This window comes from Petromyzon marinus, unplaced genomic scaffold (assembly GCF_048934315.1).
Source record: "Petromyzon marinus isolate PM22_M1 ecotype Great Lakes invasive population unplaced genomic scaffold, UKy_Petmar_22M1.pri1.0 PM_Scaffold_26, whole genome shotgun sequence".
Taxonomy (NCBI): Eukaryota; Metazoa; Chordata; class Hyperoartia; order Petromyzontiformes; family Petromyzontidae; genus Petromyzon; species Petromyzon marinus.
In genome coordinates, this window is record NW_027423235.1 from 210,008 (window position 1) to 236,746 (window position 26,739).

Here is a 26,739-nt window from a genome sequence, read left to right on the forward strand (position 1 = left end):
TTAAACTGTGCGAGCAAACAAGGTGTTCTGACAAAGAAATTAGCATAAAAATTTGCATTTGATTGGCCGATTTTAGGAAAGAGGTGGTGTACGTGCCGGTGGACTTGCCGTTTGGCGTGGGGTGGGGGGGGGAGTTTACCTATTGATGGTGTGAAAAGGGAATTTATAAATTATAAGTTTGGGGTACCACTGCTTGAAAAAAATATACTGTACCATTGAAATTAGTTTAATGTTTAGTTCGATTTAGAACATCTTTCCAATTGTTGCTTAATTTGAAACCATCTTCTCGGTTGAAATTGTGTCTGTGTTTGTAGATCTGAATTGCTTCATGAACAAATCTCTGATAAAAGCCCGTGGGTTTGCAAAGAACCTTGGTATCGGAAAAAAATATATCGTGATCCCCCACAGCGTTGTAACAGTGATCAGCCACGGCAGAAGAATTCGTTTTGCCGTGTTTCAAATCTGATTTGTGCTCGCGAATTCGGTCAGAGACATGTCGCTTTGTCTCCCCGATATAGCAATCACCGCAGGTACAACTCAATTTGTAAACCCCGGGGTACTGTAAGTCAGGAATGACATCCTTCACGGATGGGATCAGATCACGAATTTTGTGTACTGTATTGAACCGGACCTGGATCTTGTGTTTGTTTAGAATTTTGGAAATCTTTTTAGTAACGCCTGCTATATATGGTAGTGTGATGGTTTTGGCCGGAGTATCAAGTGGTTGTTTCTGTATGGAGGGAGAAACAGCTTGGCGGATGGTACGGTCAGAGTAACCATTCCTTTTGAGGGCCAGGTGTACATGTTTTAATTCACTGGTCAGGTGGTGTTGGTCCGAAATGCAATGAGCCCTATGGTATAAAAATTCGTGATCTGATCCCATCCGTGAAGGATGTCATTCCTGACTTACAGTACCCCGGGGTTTACAAATTGAGTTGTACCTGCGGTGATTGCTATATCGGGGAGACAAAGCGACATGTCTCTGACTGAATTCGCGAGCACAAATCAGATTTGAAACACGGCAAAACGAATTCTTCTGCCGTGGCTGATCACTGTTACAACGCTGTGGGGGATCACGATATAATTTTCTCCGATACTAAGGTTCTTTGCAAACCCACGGGCTTTTATCAGAGATTTGTTCATGAAGCAATTCAGATCTACAAACACAGACACAATTTCAACCGAGAAGATGGTTTCAAATTAAGCAACCATTGAAAAGATGTTCTAAATCGAACTAAACATTAAACTAATTTCAATGGTACAGTATATTTTTTTTCAAGTAGTGGTACCCCAAACTTTCGCAGCTCTTATAAATTCCCTTTTCACACCATCAATAGGTAAACTCCCCCTCCCCCCCACGCCAAACGGCAAGTTCACCGGTACGTACACCACCTCTTTCCTAAAATCGGCCAATCAAATGCTATTTTTTATGCTAATTTCTTTGTCAGAACACCTTGTTTGCTCGCACAGTTTAAAGGTCCGCTGTCTGAGCGTGGATGTGTTTCGCTAAATTCTCCTGTTTGATTAGTACTAGGTGCCTCGGTGAATGTATATGCTCTGACTTGAACATAGCTATTTCTGTGACCAGTTACAAGCTAATCACTCAGCCATTTCAATGCTAAATTCTATGCTAATTCCTTTGTCAAGGGGTACCTCTGCGGATGTGTATACTTTAACTTAGCTATTTCAATGAGCCATTTCAATGCTAAATTATATGCTAATTCCTTTGTCAAGGCACTTTGTTTTCATCTCACACAGCTTAAAGGTCGTGATCTAAGCGTGGCTTCTCTCACTCCAGCGCTGTCCTACAGACAGTCTCGTCTCTTCACCTGATGAAGGCCGCTTGTGTTGTGGCCGAAACGTCGTGATTTTTTGTTATTTTATTTTCACCTACGTGACTTTACCCAATAGAACCAAAGAGTATGGATCCTAGCAGTCACGAAAGCTTTAAATCTAGAATAAACATCTCAATGATTCAGAGGACAACTGGGTGAAAGTGTTGTGGTCAGATGAGACCAAAATGGAGCTCTTTGGCATCAACTCAACTCGCTGTGTTTGGAGGAGGAGGAATGCTGCCTATGACCCCAAGAACACCATCCCCACCGTCAAACATGGAGGTGGAAACATTATGCTTTGGGGGTGTTTTTCTGCTAAGGGGACAAGACAACTTCACCGCATCAAAGGGACGATGGACGGGGCCATGTATAGTCAAATCTTGGGTGAGAACCTCCTTCCCTCAGCCAGGACATTGAAAATGGGTCGTGGATGGGTATTCCAGCATGACAATAACCCAAAACACACGGCCAAGGCAACAAAGGAGTGGCTCAAGAAGAACCACATTAAGGTCCTGGAGTAGCCTAGCCAGTCTCCAGACCTTAATCCCATAGAAAATCTGTGGAGGGAGCTGAAGGTTCGAGTTGCCAAACGTCACCCTCGAAACCTTAATGACTTGGAGAAGATCTGCAAAGAGGAGTGGGACAAAATCCCTCCTGAGATGTGTGCAAACCTGGTGGACAACATGAAACGTCTGACCTCTGTGATTGCCAACAAGGGTTTTGCCACCAAGTGCAGAGGGGTCAAATACTTATTTCCCTCATTAAAATGCAAATCAATTTATAACATTTTTGACATGCATTTTTCTTGATTTTTTTGTTGTTATTCTGTCTCTCACTATTCAAATAAACCTACCATTAAAATTATAGACTGATAATTTCTTTGTCAGTGGGCAAACGTACAAAATCAGCAGGGGATCGAATACTTTTTTCCCTCATTGTATGTGAGGAGTCTGTGGGTCGCAACAGCACGTACGGCTGGAAGTAGGACATTCCAGACTAAGAGGGTTCATAATGTCCGTGTCAACGAGACTGAACCAGCCAGCACAAATCACTGCCAATAACACATCACGTAATTCACCCTTAAGCAATTGTTCAATCAATTTATTGAATCACTACAATTAAAATCAAAGAATATCCCAGAACAAACACTTCGCACTCTCCTCCGTCAGCTACCTGCATCCACAATAGAAACGCATCAGTCCAACAGTGGATAAAACCTGGTGTGGGAGGTATGGGGGGGCGGCTTACACTTGTGGTGGACAGTAGGGGGGTGGCTGCATGCAGTAGCCATCGCAGATCAAGCGGTAGAACTTGTCATCGACTGCCAGGCGCCAGGGTAAGGGGCCTCTCCTACACCCACACACATCACACACCGAGCGGTACACACGTTACACCGAGGAGCACGCACGTCAAACCAAGGAGCACGCACGTCACACACCGAGCAGGTTGCACAGGGCTCCTTTATCAAGACAAACGTGGAGCAGATTACAACTACAACTCTACGCCTGTCACAATGCCCCCCTCTCCCCCCCCCCAGTTTATGGGGGGGCGCGGGCCTCACTCCCCCCTTCGCGTCAGCCCCCCCTAATAAATGGTCCGGTTGCATTGTGAATGCACCACTCGAATGACGTGCAGTCCCGTGGCGCACTGTAACGGGCTCGTGATTTACTCACTAAAATTCAATGTAAAAAAATAAAAACGATCCCAAGACATTATTTAAAATAAAGTATGGCCATCGTGTGTCAGCATCACAGGCGAAAATTGGCATCTAAAAAAAAACTTCACTGCGACTCACTCAATTGGGATTGCTCGCAGCAAACAGCACCTGACCTGCTTGCAGGTTAGGTGCTGAATAACCGTGTGTCACACAGAGAACAGTTGCCACTGAGGGTGCCCTTTTCAAATGCTTGAGATGAGATGTGATTATCGCGTGTAAATGTACACACTAAAATAACGAAAAAATTATAAGCGAACTATTATCGTTTCAGGTGTCAGGGTGGTGCAGCGGTGATCTTTGACCCTCGCAACAAGAAGGGCCTTGGTTAATTATCCGACTGGCACTTTGCGGAGTTGTCTACGTTCTCCCCTTTGTTCTGTATGGGTTATCCAGTTTGCTCACATAGCTTGAAAACACACAATCACAATGTAACTGAGTATTGGCCAAGCATCCCAATGCTAAAGTTACCTGCAAATTACTTCATTGGGATGACACTCGGCAGCAGAGGCGGATGATGGCATTGCTGGGGCCCTATGCCATTGTCAAGTTTAAGAGGCCCCTTCTATGAATGCCTGTATATTTTTGTCAGCAAAATGAAAATAACTGCTTTGGAGAGTCTTTTTTTCTCACCGATCTTTATTTTTTAAACAATTGTTAAAACTTCGAAACTTCGTGTCCATTTCTTGTTTCGTATTTGGAGCCCTCCCACCTCTCTTAATGCGAGGCCCTAAGCTGTAAGTGTAGCCGATGTGAGCTCGCCTGTGATGAATCACACGTATAATTGTGCACTCTTATTTTCTCTGGGTAGCCAGGATAATTTATTATTTAAGTGAATGCAATGGTGATCAGGGGATTGGACCCAGAGCCCCACGTACACAGTAGAGTACATGGGAACGCCCACAATACAGATTTGAGCTGACCTCCGGATTGAGAAATTGACTGGCGGTGTTGTGACGTAGAGGGTGTTTCTGATCGCTATTGCGACCGTCCTGTCCCGATGGTAGGAGAGACGACAGGGTGGACCGACTACATGAGCTTACTCTCCGGCACTGCACAGCAGCAACATCGCCTCCCTACTCCTGCAAAAAACTCGGAAGGACCCTCCTGAAAATAAAAGTCTTCGGAATCAGTGAGGCCTGTCCTTGGGAGGACAGGGGTTGTCTTGGTCGTCACAAGCAATCATTTGTTTCTCCACATTAATTTGTATCCCCGGGTTACCATCAGGGCTGGGCGCTGCAAGCTTAACTTCTGAGATCTGATGAGACTGGTAGCCGTTTTTCAAAAGGTAATTTCGGCATCTGGAGCCCAAGCACGCAACAACTTTATGCAATTAAAAATAATAGTGTAAGCTAAGACTAAAATAGTCTGTTGTGAGCATGTTCTGTACTTAGGGCCCCAAATGTTTGTGGCAAGTGAAAGTTTGTCTCAGCAAAATATAAGATTTCTCACAGTAGCACGCCGTATGACCACACGTCGCTCTGCACCTTGTAGAGCCCATGGAACATTCTTTCTGGAGACATCCACTTTACAGGCAGAGGCACCTAACGGACATGACCGCATGGCCACAAGCACAACAACAATACGTTCAGTAAATTCAGTTCAGGGCGATGCTTCGCGATTCGTCATACGTTTTTTGCGTGAGGCCACATATTCACTTGGCCAAATTAGCGTCATCTAGCCCTCCACTACCCTGAAGGGTTGAATGTGTAATGACATCACGGGATGTCACTGTGTAGTGCCGGGCCGAGAGAGGCACTGCGTGTGGTGTATTGACATCGCGGATACCACTATGGTGCGGGTGTAGTACCGGCCCTAGAGGGGCTCGGTCAGTGCTGATTGATCAGCTGGATGGCATCACGCTTGGCGTGCAGTGCCAGCCCGACAGGATAGGGTGTGGGAATGCCGGCCGTATGAAAGGGGTTACTAAAGGCCATGGCACTCTGGTTGACCCGAGAGGACACGTGACCGGTTAAGTCTACAAAGGGGCCCCAAGTGGGGGCTAGGGGTGGTCACGTGGTCGGGGTCCAGATCCTGCTGCTCGAGTTTTCTAGAAGGTGGTCGTGGCCAAGGGCGGAGCCAGCCACACCACAGAGAATATAAGCTGGGTCCCCCAGAGGGACTGGCGTTGTTGTTCATCTTGAAGAAACCTTTGTCTGCGTCTACGTTCTACCGAGTCTCCAACACGTGAACCTGGACCCGAGCTGTGGTCCCGGTCTGTCGTAGCTAGTCATGTTGTAATTAGTGTAGTTAGCCTGGTGGTCACCACCACAGGTTATTCTGGGCCAGAGTTACCCCGTGTACCACATGGTGGGGGGGGGGGGAGGAATGCGATTTGTGAAATTGCCCCATATTTTAAACTGTTGGCAGAGCAGAGAGATTGAATCCAATTACCGACCTCTAGATTGCAAGTCTAGGGTGGGGGGGGGGGGCATTGCACCACCGTGTGTAGCAGCACCCCCCACTCTTTTTTTTCTTAGGGGCTGTGCAAAATAAAATAAAAACATTGAGTACAATTAAAGTGATGGGCCTTCTATCCCGATGATGGTGATGACATGGGCGATACTGATAATGATGCTGATGATGCTAAGTAAGGTTAGGACTCACATTGCCCTTCACGTATTTGGGGTCAGTGTGGACGTCCCGTTCCAGCCCAAAGTCGCAAATTTTGGTGATGTGTCGATGCGTTACCAGCAATTTCCTCGCAGCCAGGTCCCCTGTTGTATCTGTGTTAGTTCCCCCCTACGTGGGTGTCTTTATATACATCTGTGGTTATGTGTTTCCTCTCTCTCGTAAATTTAGCTCTTCTGTACCTGATGATGGCTGCTTGTGTTGCAATCGAAACGTCGTACGCTATTTTGTTATTTTATTATTTCTTATTTATACGTGACTTTACCGAAAAAACCAAAGAGTAATTCCTGCAGTCACGAAAGCTTCGAATCAAGTCTGAACTACCTCTACGGGGAGGTATGAGGTTTGTGTCTTTGTGTTGTCTCTGCTTGTGTATCTGCCTTTGTGTCTTGGCTTGGATTTGTGTCTCTGTGCTGTCTCTGCCTGTGTGTGGGCCTTGGTGTTTCCGAGTGTGTGCTGCTGCACCCCCTTTGCTCCATGCATACCTCATGCTAAATTGTCTCATTGTCTCTCAGCCTTACGTTCTCTGCCTATTTAAGGCGACTTCACTGTGTGCGTGTCTGTGCTGGTTCGCTCTACTTGGATGTCTATGTGTGTGTGCGCGGTCTGTATTTTAAATTTCATACTTAACTTGCAATTTAGCAATCTTTGAAATAGCGTAATCAACCAGACTATGCGTTAATTGTGTTTTGACCGACCGTCTGTGTTGCTTTATATGGTTTCCAAATTTTGCTAAACCCTGTTTGTTTGGTATGCTTCTCTCTCTGTGTCCCCTGTTGTATCTGTGTTAGTTCCCCCCTACTTGTGTATGTATATACATCTGGGGTTATGTTTCCTCTCTCTCGTAAATTTAACTCTTCTGTACCTGATGATGGCTGCTTGTGTTGCAACCGAAACGTCGTACGCTATTATGTTATTTTATTATTTCTTAATTATACGTAACTTTACCGAAAAAAAAAACAAAGAGTAATTCCTGCAGTCACGAAAGCTTTGAATCAAGTCTGTAGTGCCTCTTGTTAAACAGTGCTTCAGTTAAACAGGAAAATTAATAAATCCAGCAGGCATGACTTGAAAAGTAACAAATTTACATTTTGGGTGGCACTCTAAATCGTCTGGTAAATCGTGTCGCCAATTATAATGTCTGCGTTTATCTGCGCGTGTCTGTGTACCCCCAGTGGAGGAATACGTGCGCAGCTTGCTGGACAACCCTGAGTTGATTGACCGTCTGGCACTGGCCTCGGAGCAGGTGAGACTCCGTATGCGTGCATCAGCTCTGCCCCCCCCCCCCTCATATTTATGGTGCGGGCCTGTATCCTTGTCCGACCCCTCACTTCCGCGTTGCATCCAGCTGCCTCACTGAAGAAAGGGACACTTGCCTTGCGCTGAGTACGACGTTTCACTGGTTGTAATCGCCAGGGAAACGATATACTCGATTTGTAAGTGTTGTGGGTTTACTCTCCAATACACTGGCGTGCTGCTGTAGTAACTAATTGACATGTTTTGTTTTACGTAACAAACCTTACTAATTGGCTGTACCGGGTTAACTACACACATTTACGCGCTCTTACCCAAAAAACCTTTATTATGGATAATATTGGTCGCAAGAGAATACGTGTTAAACAGCTCCCTTTTAGAGCGTCTCATCCTCACCAGCAATGGTCAATCAATCAAATAAATCCTAGATTTATAACGTGGCATATTTAGCAAAAAGCAGAGACGGAAGGGTGAAACTCTAGAGGTAGTTCTATCACATCCGCTTTTGTGGAACGTTCTCTAACACGGATGGCCGTACTGCTCTGAGATAAATCAGACTGGATCCTTCGTCTCGTTACGTGATGGCGGTTGCAAAATTGTTGTTGACGCGTGCATGTGCCGTGCGTGTGCTGTGTACGTGTGCAGGATGTGGTGGAGTCCCGGGTAATCTTCCCCGAACATCTCCCGCTGTCCCAGCTGCAGCAAGGTGTGCGCTCCGGCCGGTTTGTCCAGGGAACCTTCCTTGCGAGTCGTGAGAATTACCTGGAGGGGACTCTGAGGGTGCGAGGGGACGGTGACAGTGATAAAGAGGTACACGTTTCACAAGCCTGCGTCTGGAAGGAACAATGCTGTTCGATCGTATCTGTGTGAGTTTTAAAAACAAATTTATAATGAAGCAGTAGCATAGCGTTCTTGGCATGAGCAGTAGCTCTTAACCTTTACTGCAAGGCTGCAGTAAAGGTTAAGAGCTACTGGGCTAAAATATTTGTATTTTGAACGTCTTTTGCACCCTACGTAGGTGTCGTAGTCTGGCTCCTGCCCCCCCGGCCTGTGGGTCCTGGTGCAGTTGCACTGCCTGCACACTCGATAGCTATGCCACCACAACCACAGTATATACGTTAATTGTGACTACTTTAATAATAGGGTTTTTCCCTTTTTTCTGGCAACAAAACTGAAACCTTTTACAAGGAATCATGTGTGCATTAACCACAATACTTGTGGTCAAAATGCAAACAAAAAACGCACTATGATAATATATGCATTGTCCTTGAGACTGATTGCTCCACACCAGGGACGGCTTTCTTTTGAGCCTCGACCCAATTGGTGCGAGACCAGAGGACGCCAAAAGGCGTACGCATATATTGCAAATATTATCAGTGTGTTTTTGTTTGCATTTTGACCACAAGTATTGTGGTTAATGCACACCTGATTCCTTGTAAGAGGTTTCAGTTTTGTTGCCAGAAAAAAGGGGAAAAACCCTATTATATTTTGGTACTGGCAAAGGAGGTCTAATGATGGTTGTGACTATTTTGTTAACAAAATGAATGGTCTATTTCCACCTCCAAAATGTAACGTTAAATAACAATTAGGTACATTGGCCCTTTGTTGGAAAAAAAAACCCAGTCTAGAAATTGCCCTACTTGAACATATGTTACTGAAAAACATTGGTTTCAGAAGATTCATGGGCTCATAGTCCTACATTTTAAATTGTTTATTCGTGGTATTAAAACTCTTGTACAGTAAAACCTTGGATTGCGAGCATAATTCGTTCCGGAAACGTGTTTGTAATCCAAAGCACTCGTATATCAAAGCACTCGTATATCAGTTGTGATCACGTGATGCTCGGCAGTACAAAGCTGCTCGTATTGCAAGACCCTCGCTCGTTTATCAAATTAATATTCATTAAAAATTTTGCTTGTCTTGTAAAACACTCGCAGACCAAGTTACTCGCAATCCAAGGTTTTACTGTATATGCTGCTCTCTAACAGCACTTTGCCCAGCGGTCTGTTAAGACTATACGGGGGATCTTTTTTGTCTGCGTGCAGGTGTTGATCCAGGGCCTGCAGCATTTAAACCGCGCGATGCACGACGACATCGTGTGCGTGGAGATGTTCCCCGAGGAGCGCTGGGTTGCCCCCTCCTCGCTGGTCCTGCACGATGAGGGCGTCGCAGGGGACGTTGCAGAAGAGAATGAAGAGGATGTGGTGAGTGGAGCGTCAACACTGCCGAACCAAAATCAAACCCAGACACCTGCAGTGTGTGTGTCTCTCTCCCCGTGGTCGCATGGATTTTTCTCCAGGTCCTCCGGCTTTTCCCTCCACAGTTACAATCTGACATGCACTTAGAGTATGTGGCTGCTATCAATTTCAAATGTGATAAGATACTTCACTGAACGATCATTTGTGGCCAGGTCACTTAAAAAGAGCTATAGAGCTCTCAGGGTCCTTACCTGGTAAAGTTATTTAGTTTATAGTTTTTAAATAGTTTTAATATAAATTTTGATTTAAAGCTTTCGTGACTGCAGTAATTCATATTCTTAGTTTTTTTTCGGTAAAGTCACGTTGAAGGGAAACAACAAAATAATAAAATATATAAAACAATAAAAAAATTCTCACGACGTTTCGACCATAACTCAAACGGTCATCTTCAGGTGTGTTGGTTTGCATAAATTTATTTTTAAACGGCGCATTTATTTATTTATAAAAACGTTAGCGCCACGCGCAACGATTTGGCAGTTTATTTAGGACTAGCCCATCTATATTCTGAAAAGAGGAGGGGGGAGACAATTTTTTATAATGTATGCTGTCTGAAAGCCACTGTAAGCGTGAACAATCAATTAAGACCTGAAATGGTTTATCAAATCTTTCCAATGATTGCTAAGATAGAATCCATCTTCTCGGTTGAAATTGTCTCTGTGCTTGTATATGTGGATAGCCTCATGAACGAATCTCTCATGGAAGCCAGATGGCTTACAAAGAACCTCTGTCTTGGAAAAGTCAATGGCATGTGAGCCTACTGAATTAGAACAATGATCTGCCACGGCCGAGGTGTTGGTCCTACCGTGTTTAAGGTCTGCTTTGTGTTCACGAATGCGGTCCGAGACATGGCGTTTGGTTTCTCCAATGTAACTACTACCACAGAGGCAACTTAGTTTGTAGACACCAGGGTATTGTATGTCCGGAATCACATCTTTTACAGACGGAACCAGATCACGGATTTTATGTAATGTGTTGAAACGGACCTGGATCTTGTGTTTATTTAGGATTTTGGAGATCTTTTTTGTGACCCCCGCAATGTAGGGTAAAGTGATGGTTTTGAAAGGCTCCTCAAGAGGGTTCTTCTTCATGGTTTGAGTGATAGCTTTGCGGATTGTATAGTCGGAGTAACCATTAGCCCTAAGAGCTTGGTGTACGTGCTTGAGTTCACTGCTTATGTGTTCCTGGTCGGATATGCATTGGGCTCTATGATACAGAGTCTTGATGAGAGAATTCTTCTGTGATGGATGGTGGTGGGAATCCGGTTTCAGATAAGCATCCGTATGGGTAGCTTTCCTGTAGACAGAGTGGCTCATTGAACCATCAGGTCTCTTTTTAATTAGGACATCCAAAAAAGGTATCTTGCCATCTATTTCGACTTCCATGGTAAATCTGATGGCTGGGTGTATGAAATTGATGTGGTCGAAGAATTGGTCTAGAGCAAGCCGGCCATGTGGCCAGATGACAAAAGTGTCATCACGTACCTCTTCCATAAGGTTGGGCGCAGAGTGGCAGTCTGGATGGCGTCAGTCTCAAATTTCTCCATGAAAATGTTAGCTATAACTGGAGAAAGGGGGGAGCCCATTGGGGTGCCCTCAGTTTGTTTGTAGAAAGTTCCATTCCAAGTGAAGTATGTATTGGTTAAACAGTGTCTCACCAGGGGGGGTACCTCAGTGTTTAGTCCTTGATGAACCAAGTCTTCAATGATTGCAATGGTGTCAGGTACAGGAACCTTGGTGAATAAGGAAACTACATCAAAACTGATAAGCAGGTCGTCTGGGGACAGGGAAATACCCTTGATTGTCGATACCAGGTGAGTCGAATTTTGTACCACAGAGGTGGTCTTTCCAGTGAAAGGACGCAGGATTTCAGACAAAAAACGAGCTAGTTTGTAGGTGGGGGAGCCGATAGTAGAGACTATGGGACGAAGGGGTGTATCTACTTTATGTATTTTTGGTAAGCCGTATAATCTTGGTGGCCTGGCAGCAGAAGGTTTCAACGAAAACTGTTTAGATTGATCAATTAATGCGGTTGAATCAGAAATTATTTTGTTGGTTTGTGTGACGAGGCTGTTGGTGGGATCTCTTTTTATTTTTGTATAACTACCATCGTCGAGTAATTCTTAAATTTTGTTGTTGTATTCTATTTTATCCATGATGACAGTAGCATTGCCTTTGTCAGCTGAGAGGACTACAATATCATTCCTCTTTTTTAATTTATATAATTCAAAACGCTCATCTTTGCTGAGGTTGCTAGCTGGCATCTTAGCGTTTTTGAGGGTTGCAGCGATTTCAGATCTTGCTACGTCTGCAGCGATGTGACCCAGGCCCCTGAGAGCAATGTCGCAGCCAGCCATCGGTGGCTGGCTGCGACACTCCCGCTACCCGAACGTACGACTGCACCGTGACGCCCCGGACGCCGTGACACCTCACCCGTCTGTCCCGTGGTCGGCAACGTCGGGCTCATCCTTCTGTCACTTGATGCGCGGCCACGCGGCTCTGTATGCAAGCCGTCGAACCCAAAACACGAACGGTGACACGGTGAATTGGAAGTCAGGGTGGATGAAGTGGCACCACTGTGATATTTTTTTGTTTGAAAGCATGGCAAACTCACCTGTGATTCAACCTAGGTTATTAAGGTGTTGTAAGTTGATAGTCTCAGCCCAGTCACCAATAACTGCACCAAAAACGATATTAAATTTGGTCGTGCACTTCGATTGTTTGATTTCCATCTCTGAGAAAACTACTGCGTTTGACTGCCATGTGATGAACATTACTTTGATTGGCAGAGTGGTTGGAAAAGCACTGCCCCCCTACAATTTGGACTGCATTTCACTTCAATGGATCTTAGAAGTAGCTCTGTTATGTCTGCTCCTGCATCAAAGGGACGATGGACGGGGCCATGTATAGTCAAATCTTGGGTGAGAACCTCCTTCCCTCAGCCAGGACATTGAAAATGGGTCGTGGATGGGTATTCCAGCATGACAATAACCCAAAACACACGGCCAAGGCAACAAAGGAGTGGCTCAAGAAGAAGCACATTAAGGTCCTGGAGTAGCCTAGCCAGTCTCCAGACCTTAATCCCATAGAAAATCTGTGGAGGGAGCTGAAGGTTCGAGTTGCCAAACGTCACCCTCGAAACCTTAATGACTTGGAGAAGATCTGCAAAGAGGAGTGGGACAAAATCCCTCCTGAGATGTGTGCAAACCTGGTGGACAACATGAAACGTCTGACCTCTGTGATTGCCAACAAGGGTTTTGCCACCAAGTGCAGAGGGGTCAAATACTTATTTCCCTCATTAAAATGCAAATCAATTTATAACATTTTTGACATGCATTTTTCTTGATTTTTTTGTTGTTATTCTGTCTCTCACTATTCAAATAAACCTACCATTAAAATTATAGACTGATAATTTCTTTGTCAGTGGGCAAACGTACAAAATCAGCAGGGGATCGAATACTTTTTTCCCTCATTGTATGTGAGGAGTCTGTGGGTCGCAACAGCACGTACGGCTGGAAGTAGGACATTCCAGACTAAGAGGGTTCATAATGTCCGTGTCAACGAGACTGAACCAGCCAGCACAAATCACTGCCAATAACACATCACGTAATTCACCCTTAAGCAATTGTTCAATCAATTTATTGAATCACTACAATTAAAATCAAAGAATATCCCAGAACAAACACTTCGCACTCTCCTCCGTCAGCTACCTGCATCCACAATAGAAACGCATCAGTCCAACAGTGGATAAAACCTGGTGTGGGAGGTATGGGGGGGCGGCTTACACTTGTGGTGGACAGTAGGGGGGTGGCTGCATGCAGTAGCCATCGCAGATCAAGCGGTAGAACTTGTCATCGACTGCCAGGCGCCAGGGTAAGGGGCCTCTCCTACACCCACACACATCACACACCGAGCGGTACACACGTTACACCGAGGAGCACGCACGTCAAACCAAGGAGCACGCACGTCACACACCGAGCAGGTTGCACAGGGCTCCTTTATCAAGACAAACGTGGAGCAGATTACAACTACAACTCTACGCCTGTCACAATGCCCCCCTCTCCCCCCCCCCCAGTTTATGGGGGGGCGCGGGCCTCACTCCCCCCTTCGCGTCAGCCCCCCCTAATAAATGGTCCGGTTGCATTGTGAATGCACCACTCGAATGACGTGCAGTCCCGTGGCGCACTGTAACGGGCTCGTGATTTACTCACTAAAATTCAATGTAAAAAAATAAAAACGATCCCAAGACATTATTTAAAATAAAGTATGGCCATCGTGTGTCAGCATCACAGGCGAAAATTGGCATCTAAAAAAAAACTTCACTGCGACTCACTCAATTGGGATTGCTCGCAGCAAACAGCACCTGACCTGCTTGCAGGTTAGGTGCTGAATAACCGTGTGTCACACAGAGAACAGTTGCCACTGAGGGTGCCCTTTTCAAATGCTTGAGATGAGATGTGATTATCGCGTGTAAATGTACACACTAAAATAACGAAAAAATTATAAGCGAACTATTATCGTTTCAGGTGTCAGGGTGGTGCAGCGGTGATCTTTGACCCTCGCAACAAGAAGGGCCTTGGTTAATTATCCGACTGGCACTTTGCGGAGTTGTCTACGTTCTCCCCTTTGTTCTGTATGGGTTATCCAGTTTGCTCACATAGCTTGAAAACACACAATCACAATGTAACTGAGTATTGGCCAAGCATCCCAATGCTAAAGTTACCTGCAAATTACTTCATTGGGATGACACTCGGCAGCAGAGGCGGATGATGGCATTGCTGGGGCCCTATGCCATTGTCAAGTTTAAGAGGCCCCTTCTATGAATGCCTGTATATTTTTGTCAGCAAAATGAAAATAACTGCTTTGGAGAGTCTTTTTTTCTCACCGATCTTTATTTTTTAAACAATTGTTAAAACTTCGAAACTTCGTGTCCATTTCTTGTTTCGTATTTGGAGCCCTCCCACCTCTCTTAATGCGAGGCCCTAAGCTGTAAGTGTAGCCGATGTGAGCTCGCCTGTGATGAATCACACGTATAATTGTGCACTCTTATTTTCTCTGGGTAGCCAGGATAATTTATTATTTAAGTGAATGCAATGGTGATCAGGGGATTGGACCCAGAGCCCCACGTACACAGTAGAGTACATGGGAACGCCCACAATACAGATTTGAGCTGACCTCCGGATTGAGAAATTGACTGGCGGTGTTGTGACGTAGAGGGTGTTTCTGATCGCTATTGCGACCGTCCTGTCCCGATGGTAGGAGAGACGACAGGGTGGACCGACTACATGAGCTTACTCTCCGGCACTGCACAGCAGCAACATCGCCTCCCTACTCCTGCAAAAAACTCGGAAGGACCCTCCTGAAAATAAAAGTCTTCGGAATCAGTGAGGCCTGTCCTTGGGAGGACAGGGGTTGTCTTGGTCGTCACAAGCAATCATTTGTTTCTCCACATTAATTTGTATCCCCGGGTTACCATCAGGGCTGGGCGCTGCAAGCTTAACTTCTGAGATCTGATGAGACTGGTAGCCGTTTTTCAAAAGGTAATTTCGGCATCTGGAGCCCAAGCACGCAACAACTTTATGCAATTAAAAATAATAGTGTAAGCTAAGACTAAAATAGTCTGTTGTGAGCATGTTCTGTACTTAGGGCCCCAAATGTTTGTGGCAAGTGAAAGTTTGTCTCAGCAAAATATAAGATTTCTCACAGTAGCACGCCGTATGACCACACGTCGCTCTGCACCTTGTAGAGCCCATGGAACATTCTTTCTGGAGACATCCACTTTACAGGCAGAGGCACCTAACGGACATGACCGCATGGCCACAAGCACAACAACAATACGTTCAGTAAATTCAGTTCAGGGCGATGCTTCGCGATTCGTCATACGTTTTTTGCGTGAGGCCACATATTCACTTGGCCAAATTAGCGTCATCTAGCCCTCCACTACCCTGAAGGGTTGAATGTGTAATGACATCACGGGATGTCACTGTGTAGTGCCGGGCCGAGAGAGGCACTGCGTGTGGTGTATTGACATCGCGGATACCACTCTGGTGTGGGTGTAGTACCGGCCCTAGAGGGGCTCGGTCAGTGCTGATTGATCAGCTGGATGGCATCACGCTTGGCGTGCAGTACCAGCCCGACAGGATAGGGTGTGGGAATGCCGGCCGTATGAAAGGGGTTACTAAAGGCCATGGCACTCTGGTTGACCCGAGAGGACACGTGACCGGTTAAGTCTACAAAGGGGCCCCAAGTGGGGGCTAGGGGTGGTCACGTGGTCGGGGTCCAGATCCTGCTGCTCGAGTTTTCTAGAAGGTGGTCGTGGCCAAGGGCGGAGCCAGCCACACCACAGAGAATATAAGCTGGGTCCCCCAGAGGGACTGGCGTTGTTGTTCATCTTGAAGAAACCTTTGTCTGCGTCTACGTTCTACCGAGTCTCCAACACGTGAACCTGGACCCGAGCTGTGGTCCCGGTCTGTCGTAGCTAGTCATGTTGTAATTAGTGTAGTTAGCCTGGTGGTCACCACCACAGGTTATTCTGGGCCAGAGTTACCCCGTGTACCACATGGTGGGGGGGGGGGGAGGAGGAATGCGATTTGTGAAATTGCCCCATATTTTAAACTGTTGGCAGAGCAGAGAGATTGAATCCAATTACCGACCTCTAGATTGCAAGTCTAGGGTGGGGGGGGGGGGCATTGCACCACCGTGTGTAGCAGCACCCCCCACTCTTTTTTTTCTTAGGGGCTGTGCAAAATAAAATAAAAACATTGAGTACAATTAAAGTGATGGGCCTTCTATCCCGATGATGGTGATGACATGGGCGATACTGATAATGATGCTGATGATGCTAAGTAAGGTTAGGACTCACATTGCCCTTCACGTATTTGGGGTCAGTGTGGACGTCCCGTTCCAGCCCAAAGTCGCAAATTTTGGTGATGTGTCGATGCGTTACCAGCAATTTCCTCGCAGCCAGGTCCCCTGTTGTATCTGTGTTAGTTCCCCCCTACGTGGGTGTCTTTATATACATCTGTGGTTATGTGTTTCCTCTCTCTCGTAAATTTAGCTCTTCTGTACCTGATGATGGCTGCTTGTGTTGCAATCGAAACGTCGTACGCTATTTTGTTATTTTATTATTTCTTATTTATACGTGACTTTACCGAAAAAACCAAAGAGTAATTCCTGCAGTCACGAAAGCTTCGAATCAAGTCTGAACTACCTCTACGGGGAGGTATGAGGTTTGTGTCTTTGTGTTGTCTCTGCTTGTGTATCTGCCTTTGTGTCTTGGCTTGGATTTGTGTCTCTGTGCTGTCTCTGCCTGTGTGTGGGCCTTGGTGTTTCCGAGTGTGTGCTGCTGCACCCCCTTTGCTCCATGCATACCTCATGCTAAATTGTCTCATTGTCTCTCAGCCTTACGTTCTCTGCCTATTTAAGGCGACTTCACTGTGTGCGTGTCTGTGCTGGTTCGCTCTACTTGGATGTCTATGTGTGTGTGCGCGGTCTGTATTTTAAATTTCATACTTAACTTGCAATTTAGCAATCTTTGAAATAGCGTAATCAACCAGACTATGCGTTAATTGTGTTTTGACCGACCGTCTGTGTTGCTTTATATGGTTTCCAAATTTTGCTAAACCCTGTTTGTTTGGTATGCTTCTCTCTCTGTGTCCCCTGTTGTATCTGTGTTAGTTCCCCCCTACTTGTGTATGTATATACATCTGGGGTTATGTTTCCTCTCTCTCGTAAATTTAGCTCTTCTGTACCTGATGATGGCTGCTTGTGTTGCAACCGAAACGTCGTACGCTATTATGTTATTTTATTATTTCTTAATTATACGTAACTTTACCGAAAAAAAAAACAAAGAGTAATTCCTGCAGTCACGAAAGCTTTGAATCAAGTCTGTAGTGCCTCTTGTTAAACAGTGCTTCAGTTAAACAGGAAAATTAATAAATCCAGCAGGCATGACTTGAAAAGTAACAAATTTACATTTTGGGTGGCACTCTAAATCGTCTGGTAAATCGTGTCGCCAATTATAATGTCTGCGTTTATCTGCGCGTGTCTGTGTACCCCCAGTGGAGGAATACGTGCGCAGCTTGCTGGACAACCCTGAGTTGATTGACCGTCTGGCACTGGCCTCGGAGCAGGTGAGACTCCGTATGCGTGCATCAGCTCTGCCCCCCCCCCCTTCATATTTATGGTGCGGGCCTGTATCCTTGTCCGACCCCTCACTTCCGCGTTGCATCCAGCTGCCTCACTGAAGAAAGGGACACTTGCCTTGCGCTGAGTACGACGTTTCACTGGTTGTAATCGCCAGGGAAACGATATACTCGATTTGTAAGTGTTGTGGGTTTACTCTCCAATACACTGGCGTGCTGCTGTAGTAACTAATTGACATGTTTTGTTTTACGTAACAAACCTTACTAATTGGCTGTACCGGGTTAACTACACACATTTACGCGCTCTTACCCAAAAAACCTTTATTATGGATAATATTGGTCGCAAGAGAATACGTGTTAAACAGCTCCCTTTTAGAGCGTCTCATCCTCACCAGCAATGGTCAATCAATCAAATAAATCCTAGATTTATAACGTGGCATATTTAGCAAAAAGCAGAGACGGAAGGGTGAAACTCTAGAGGTAGTTCTATCACATCCGCTTTTGTGGAACGTTCTCTTACACGGATGGCCGTACTGATCTGAGATAAATCAGACTGGATCCTTCGTCTCGTTACGTGATGGCGGTTGCAAAATTGTTGTTGACGCGTGCATGTGCCGTGCGTGTGCTGTGTACGTGTGCAGGATGTGGTGGAGTCCCGGGTAATCTTCCCCGAACATCTCCCGCTGTCCCAGCTGCAGCAAGGTGTGCGCTCCGGCCGGTTTGTCCAGGGAACCTTCCTTGCGAGTCGTGAGAATTACCTGGAGGGGACTCTGAGGGTGCGAGGGGACGGTGACAGTGATAAAGAGGTACACGTTTCACAAGCCTGCGTCTGGAAGGAACAATGCTGTTCGATCGTATCTGTGTGAGTTTTAAAAACAAATTTATAATGAAGCAGTAGCATAGCGTTCTTGGCATGAGCAGTAGCTCTTAACCTTTACTGCAAGGCTGCAGTAAAGGTTAAGAGCTACTGGGCTAAAATATTTGTATTTTGAACGTCTTTTGCACCCTACGTAGGTGTCGTAGTCTGGCTCCTGCCCCCCCGGCCTGTGGGTCCTGGTGCAGTTGCACTGCCTGCACACTCGATAGCTATGCCACCACAACCACAGTATATACGTTAATTGTGACTACTTTAATAATAGGGTTTTTCCCTTTTTTCTGGCAACAAAACTGAAACCTTTTACAAGGAATCATGTGTGCATTAACCACAATACTTGTGGTCAAAATGCAAACAAAAAACGCACTATGATAATATATGCATTGTCCTTGAGACTGATTGCTCCACACCAGGGACGGCTTTCTTTTGAGCCTCGACCCAATTGGTGCGAGACCAGAGGACGCCAAAAGGCGTACGCATATATTGCAAATATTATCAGTGTGTTTTTGTTTGCATTTTGACCACAAGTATTGTGGTTAATGCACACCTGATTCCTTGTAAGAGGTTTCAGTTTTGTTGCCAGAAAAAAGGGGGAAAACCCTATTATATTTTGGTACTGGCAAAGGAGGTCTAATGATGGTTGTGACTATTTTGTTAACAAAATGAATGGTCTATTTCCACCTCCAAAATGTAACGTTAAATAACAATTAGGTACATTGGCCCTTTGTTGGAAAAAAAAAAACCCAGTCTAGAAATTGCCCTACTTGAACATATGTTACTGAAAAACATTGGTTTCAGAAGATTCATGGGCTCATAGTCCTACATTTTAAATTGTTTATTCGTGGTATTAAAACTCTTGTACAGTAAAACCTTGGATTGCGAGCATAATTCGTTCCGGAAACGTGTTTGTAATCCAAAGCACTCGTATATCAAAGCACTCGTATATCAGTTGTGATCACGTGATGCTCGGCAGTACAAAGCTGCTCGTATTGCAAGACCCTCGCTCGTTTATCAAATTAATATTCATTAAAAATTTTGCTTGTCTTGTAAAACACTCGCAGACCAAGTTACTCGCAATCCAAGGTTTTACTGTATATGCTGCTCTCTAACAGCACTTTGCCCAGCGGTCTGTTAAGACTATACGGGGGATCTTTTTTGTCTGCGTGCAGGTGTTGATCCAGGGCCTGCAGCATTTAAACCGCGTGATGCACGACGACATCGTGTGCGTGGAGATGTTCCCCGAGGAGCGCTGGGTTGCCCCCTCCTCGCTGGTCCTGCACGATGAGGGCGTCGCAGGGGACGTTGCAGAAGAGAATGAAGAGGATGTGGTGAGTGGAGCGTCAACACTGCCGAACCAAAATCAAACCCAGACACCTGCAGTGTGCGTGTCTCTCTCCCCGTGGTCGCATGGATTTTTCTCCAGGTCCTCCGGCTTTTCCCTCCACAGTTACAATCTGACATGCACTTAGAGTATGTGGCTGCTATCAATTTCAAATGTGATAAGATACTTCACTGAACGATCATTTGTGGCCAGGTCACTTAAAAAGAGCTATAGAGCTCTCAGGGTCCTTACCTGGTAAAGTTATTTAGTTTATAGTTTTTAAATAGTTTTAATATAAATTTTGATTTAAAGCTTTCGTGACTGCAGTAATTCATATTCTTAGTTTTTTTTCGGTAAAGTCACGTTGAAGGGAAACAACAAAATAATAAAATATATAAAACAATAAAAAAATTCTCACGACGTTTCGACCATAACTCAAACGGTCGTCTTCAGGTGTGTTGGTTTGCATAAATTTATTTTTAAACGGCGCATTTATTTATTTATAAAAACGTTAGCGCCACGCGCAACGATTTGGCAGTTTATTTAGGACTAGCCCATCTATATTCTGAAAAGAGGAGGGGGGAGACAATTTTTTATAATGTATGCTGTCTGAAAGCCACTGTAAGCGTGAACAATCAATTAAGACCTGAAATGGTTTATCAAATCTTTCCAATGATTGCTAAGATAGAATCCATCTTCTCGGTTGAAATTGTCTCTGTGCTTGTATATGTGGATAGCCTCATGAACGAATCTCTCATGGAAGCCAGATGGCTTACAAAGAACCTCTGTCTTGGAAAAGTCAATGGCATGTGAGCCTACTGAATTAGAACAATGATCTGCCACGGCCGAGGTGTTGGTCCTACCGTGTTTAAGGTCTGCTTTGTGTTCACGAATGCGGTCCGAGACATGGCGTTTGGTTTCTCCAATGTAACTACTACCACAGAGGCAACTTAGTTTGTAGACACCAGGGTATTGTATGTCCGGAATCACATCTTTTACAGACGGAACCAGATCACGGATTTTATGTAATGTGTTGAAACGGACCTGGATCTTGTGTTTATTTAGGATTTTGGAGATCTTTTTTGTGACCCCCGCAATGTAGGGTAAAGTGATGGTTTTGAAAGGCTCCTCAAGAGGGTTCTTCTTCATGGTTTGAGTGATAGCTTTGCGGATTGTATAGTCGGAGTAACCATTAGCCCTAAGAGCTTGGTGTACGTGCTTGAGTTCACTGCTTATGTGTTCCTGGTCGGATATGCATTGGGCTCTATGATACAGAGTCTTGATGAGAGAATTCTTCTGTGATGGATGGTGGTGGGAATCCGGTTTCAGATAAGCATCCGTATGGGTAGCTTTCCTGTAGACAGAGTGGCTCATTGAACCATCAGGTCTCTTTTTAATTAGGACATCCAAAAAAGGTATCTTGCCATCTATTTCGACTTCCATGGTAAATCTGATGGCTGGGTGTATGAAATTGATGTGGTCGAAGAATTGGTCTAGAGCAAGCCGGCCATGTGGCCAGATGACAAAAGTGTCATCACGTACCTCTTCCATAAGGTTGGGCGCAGAGTGGCAGTCTGGATGGCGTCAATCTCAAATTTCTCCATGAAAATGTTAGCTATAACTGGAGAAAGGGGGGAGCCCATTGGGGTGCCCTCAGTTTGTTTGTAGAAAGTTCCATTCCAAGTGAAGTATGTATTGGTTAAACAGTGTCTCACCAGGGGGGGTACCTCAGTGTTTAGTCCTTGATGAACCAAGTCTTCAATGATTGCAATGGTGTCAGGTACAGGAACCTTGGTGAATAAGGAAACTACATCAAAACTGATAAGCAGGTCGTCTGGGGACAGGGAAATACCCTTGATTGTCGATACCAGGTGAGTCGAATTTTGTACCACAGAGGTGGTCTTTCCAGTGAAAGGACGCAGGATTTCAGACAAAAAACGAGCTAGTTTGTAGGTGGGGGAGCCGATAGTAGAGACTATGGGACGAAGGGGTGTATCTACTTTATGTATTTTTGGTAAGCCGTATAATCTTGGTGGCCTGGCAGCAGAAGGTTTCAACGAAAACTGTTTAGATTGATCAATTAATGCGGTTGAATCAGAAATTATTTTGTTGGTTTGTGTGACGAGGCTGTTGGTGGGATCTCTTTTTATTTTTGTATAACTACCATCGTCGCTCATCTTTGCTGAGGTTGCTAGCTGGCATCTTAGCGTTTTTGAGGGTTGCAGCGATTTCAGATCTTGCTACGTCTGCAGCGATGTGACCCAGGCCCCTGAGAGCAATGTCGCAGCCAGCCATCGGTGGTCTCAGCCCAGTCACCAATAACTGCACCAAAAACGATATTAAATTTGGTCGTGCACTTCGATTGTTTGATTTCCATCTCTGAGAAAACTACTGCGTTTGACTGCCATGTGATGAACATTACTTTGATTGGCAGAGTGGTTGGAAAAGCACTGCCCCCCTACAATTTGGACTGCATTTCACTTCAATGGATCTTAGAAGTAGCTCTGTTATGTCTGCTCCTGTGGGTCGTCCTTGACCACGAAGGGTTTGTATAGATTGCTTGTCTTGTGCGATACCATTAACACAATGAGAAACAAAATTGGTGAAAAGTTAAATATATTGTTAAGATGTATTCTTTGGGTTGTATCTTTGTTTAAACAGATGTCGGTTAATATTCTACATAATGTACGTTAGGTACAAGGTTGGCATTGTGGTTGTGCTTTTCATACCTATTTGCCACTGCACAACCGAGCGACACCATGGCTGGCACGGTTTAGTAGGCTGCAGGTTGTTTATCCACTGCAAAAGCGGATCCATGCCATGGACGGTCAATGCTTTGAACAAGGCTAGGCACGTGCAGATGACGCTGTGGTGCCACGTCCCCGCGGTGTACTGACTGCCGTCACACAATTAACGTGTCGCTAGCCCCGCCCCTGGCCCTGCTCGGCCCCCGGATATATTTGGATGCCTTGTGGGGCCAGCATACTACGGTTTGGTTCTGGTTCGACACGGCAAAAAGCCAGTGGGTGACCACAGACACTTCGAGAGATCTGCACTGTCTGGGTTCCATTGTACCAGTGGAAAAGGGATACCGGTGACGATTGGCCACGTATGTGCATATGCATGTTGAACTTCTTCCGTACCATACGTAGACAACCGTGCTAATCGTCGGTGTGCTTGTGCAGGGCCATTTTGTGCGCTCTCTGGGCGAATGTGGGGATAAGGAGACGGAGACGGAGGTGCTGCTGCTGGAGCACGACGTGCCACACCAGCCCTTCAGCCATGTCGTACTTGCATGCCTGCCCCCTCCCACGTTCAGCATCACAGCAGAGGTACGCATGAGACGTGTGACGATATGTCAAATCATCGATTGAGTTCAATTCTTACGCCTGCGGTGTGTTGGTGTGCTTGGTCGTGCATGTGAGAATCCTTTACTTCAATGTTCTTTATTACAAGGCCCACGGGCCACTGGTGGCCCCTGGGTGGCCTTTGGTGTGGCCCATGACGTGTGGCCCCCGACGTATAGGCCCCCGACAATAGACAAATGCGAAAACAGCCCCCATCATCATCATCGTGCTGTCAAACCTCAATAGTTTCAAGATGTTTGGCCTGCGTAGAATACCTTCTAGAGGACCTCTCTGGAGCTCTCCCTCCAGTCGAGGTCCTTCCGCTGCACTGGCATGAACGAGAAGCCACGGGGCTCTACACCTTTACCGCAGACCGTATATAGAAAAGCCGTCGACCTGAAAGAAAGTCGATGGCTCGGACACATCATCGTAAGAAGAGAGGAAATTCACATCGGAGGAAGGAAGGCGACGGACTTATGGAAGCACCAGGGCGGAGACCCGAGAGGCAGGCCTCGAGAGATGCGGATCAAAGTCGTGAGCCAGGATGTGGAGGACTCTGCAGTAGCCGTGGAGATGGTCCAGTACAGAAATGAATGGAGCAAGGGGACTACAGACTTTTTTCCTATAACGCTGTACTTGCGTTCCTGAAGAACACCGAATTGTGGAAAAATCGCATAATAAATAAGATAGGGTAAAGCACAGTCCGCGATAACACGTGAGATGCGTACGCAGGCTTAACAAAGACTTCGGGTACGTGAGTAGCATCTAGAAGCATCCAGAAGCATCCCACCTTGTGTGATGCTACACCGAGGCAACCGTACAACCGCTTATTCTGCCTCGCACAACGCAGTTCTGTTCACTCGATCGCCTTTTATCCAATTCGCATCCATGTTATGAAAAAAATGTGTTCCCTAATGCATTCATCGCATTATATCTAATTCACGATATGAAAACACGCGGAGTTATAGGAGAATGGACTGTACTTTCAAAATATTCAGTCGCCTATTGAGAAGCTAGAACGCCATTAGAATGAAGTTGGTTTACCCATGTATGGCTCACCCTGTGTTTTGTTTGTTGTAAGGCAGCGTTTTGTTGAACCTGGTGCTGTGTGTGTCCCGTACAAGGACCAGGCTGGCAGGGAGGACCTCCGTGTGTTGTCCATCTGCAGTGTGGATCCTCCAGGCTGCACAGACATCGACGATGCCCAACACTGCAAACCGCTCGACAATGGGAACGCCGAGGTATTCATTTGGTGGTGGTAATCGTGGTCACGGTCGGGGTAATTCGTGCCTATTCCTTTCATGGTTTTGTCAATGCTAGCGGAGGTGACAAGGGGAGTTTAATGACACAATGATAAGTGCACTGCACATTCATCCTGTCAAGCTGGTTTAGTTCCAGTCATGGCTAACACCGGTACAGAGTGATATCTAAAAAAACTGCCCAAGTTCTCCCCTTCACCACCTGCATTGACCATCGTAACAAAGCAAGGTCAAATGACAATCGCGACCCATTACGGCATGGAGAAGCCCTCATCCTGCAGTGGATTGACAAAGGGGTGGACAATATTCCTGTTTTTAAGTTTCCAAACATTGTTGCCTTAGTGCCCGTATTCTTGGTCTCTGCTCGGCTCAGGACTGACTTCAACATGGCTCGGTTCTGGCTTGATCTGCTCCGTTGCCTCCAAAGAAGCATGAGTGGCTCAGCTGTGCCTTGGCTCACGCTCAGCTCACAGAAATTCTGAGCGTGGCTGGGAGCATGCAGGGATATACGAGGAGGCACAAGGGACACAGAGGCTCAGGGCTGGAACCATGCTTAGAGGCAGCTCGGGTTTTAAGCATTGCTTTGATGTGGCTTATTGAGAATTAGAATCAGAATATTTATACTGGAGGAATCCGATGAGCTATAAAGCTATTTTTCACATGTCCAGTAGAGGCGGGTAAGAACGTTACAACAACAAACAGTACAAAACATAATAGTAGTGCAAAGTACAAGAAAGACAAACAAATAACCCAAACACAAACAAATACAACGAAACCATCCCCATCCTACCAGGCAAAGCCCACTGAGGTATTGATTTATTTTTGATTAGTGACCTGGCCACAAATGAATAGCTGAACAAAGTGGCCCATCATTTGGACATTTATAGCAGCCAAAATAATAGAAATAATCTCAATGCATGTTGCGCGAGAGCCAAGCCTGAGCCAAGCCATAGCTAAGACTCCACTGGCCTAAGTGTCCACGTCACTGGCCGAATGCCTGGTTCACAATGAATGCACCAGGTGGTAATGGGTGTGCATTTCATTTCACATTATTGTGCTTTGGTTGGAGTGGCTATGGTGGAGGTTATGCATGCATGTGTAGTGAGCAACTTCCGACAGACGTCTAGTAGAAGGCGTCTTATTTATTAGAAGCACACAGGGCGATACACTTCGTAACGCGGCTACACCTAGGCTGTACAAACACGCAGCCCATCTCCGTCCTGCGTAGCTACGCTGGTTGGTTGACGAGCGTAGCGGCGGAGACAGAGCTGCTCTTGCAGAAGAACCAGCCACGTGGTCGAAGACGAAGAGATGACGACGGTAGCGACGCAACCAGGACCCAGACCCCACGCTAACAGCCCCGAAGTTCTGATTCGGTGCTCTTTATATCTGCCTGGAGTGGCCAAGCTCCACCTCTGGCCACGCCCCCATTCTAGAACCTTCTAGGCCCTTCGGGATGGTTCCCGGAGCTTCTCGACTGACTCCGCCGTTGACCTTTACCCCAGATACGCCCCTTCATAATAAGGCATTATGTAATGCAGCTATAACCTTAATTACCCTTACAGGCCGGCAGGTATCACCCTGTCATTACACATCCATGCATGTGAGGGTGGTGACGGTGTATTAATGTGTGTTCTAGGTTGGGGTACACATCGCCGATGTGAGCTACTTTATCCGGCCGGGGAATGCCTTGGATGAGGAGGCATCTCTGCGTGGTACCACAGTTTACCTGTGTGAGAAGGTGAGATGTGGATTTCTTCTTGCCACAATATCAAGTGTTTTACAACCCGCCGATTTCATCCTTTCATTCTTAACTTTACGACATGATGTAAAATATTATGATGTAATGATCATCGCGGTACCAGTTTCCCCACAACTGTAATTGTAGTTGACATTTTCACCACATTTTTTTGTGTGCTTTTCAGTACTTACCGTATGAATAACAACAATGATAAATATCTCTCATGATGTATTAAACGAGGTGATTTTTGTGGATTTCTTATCATATGATGTACCGTCACATCATGAGCGACAGGCTATCGGCGCAGTGTAACACTCGTGCCTTGCAGCAAGGAGACGCTGGGTTTGATTACTCAACTCTTGTGC

The 26,739-nt window shown here is 45.8% G+C and overlaps 1 protein-coding gene across 1 annotated transcript; it reads left to right on the forward strand.

The window, feature by feature from the left end:
• The first annotated feature begins 18,409 nt into the window (after positions 1-18,409).
• On the forward strand, positions 18,410-23,401 carry LOC142923058 (exosome complex exonuclease RRP44-like). The gene is made up of 4 exons (XM_076063997.1): positions 18,410-18,415; positions 18,474-18,638; positions 19,876-20,034; positions 23,213-23,401. The coding sequence occupies exons 1-4, from the start codon at positions 18,410-18,412 to the stop codon at positions 23,399-23,401; spliced, it is 519 nt and encodes a 172-aa protein (XP_075920112.1).
• Positions 23,402-26,739: the final 3,338 nt, after the last annotated feature.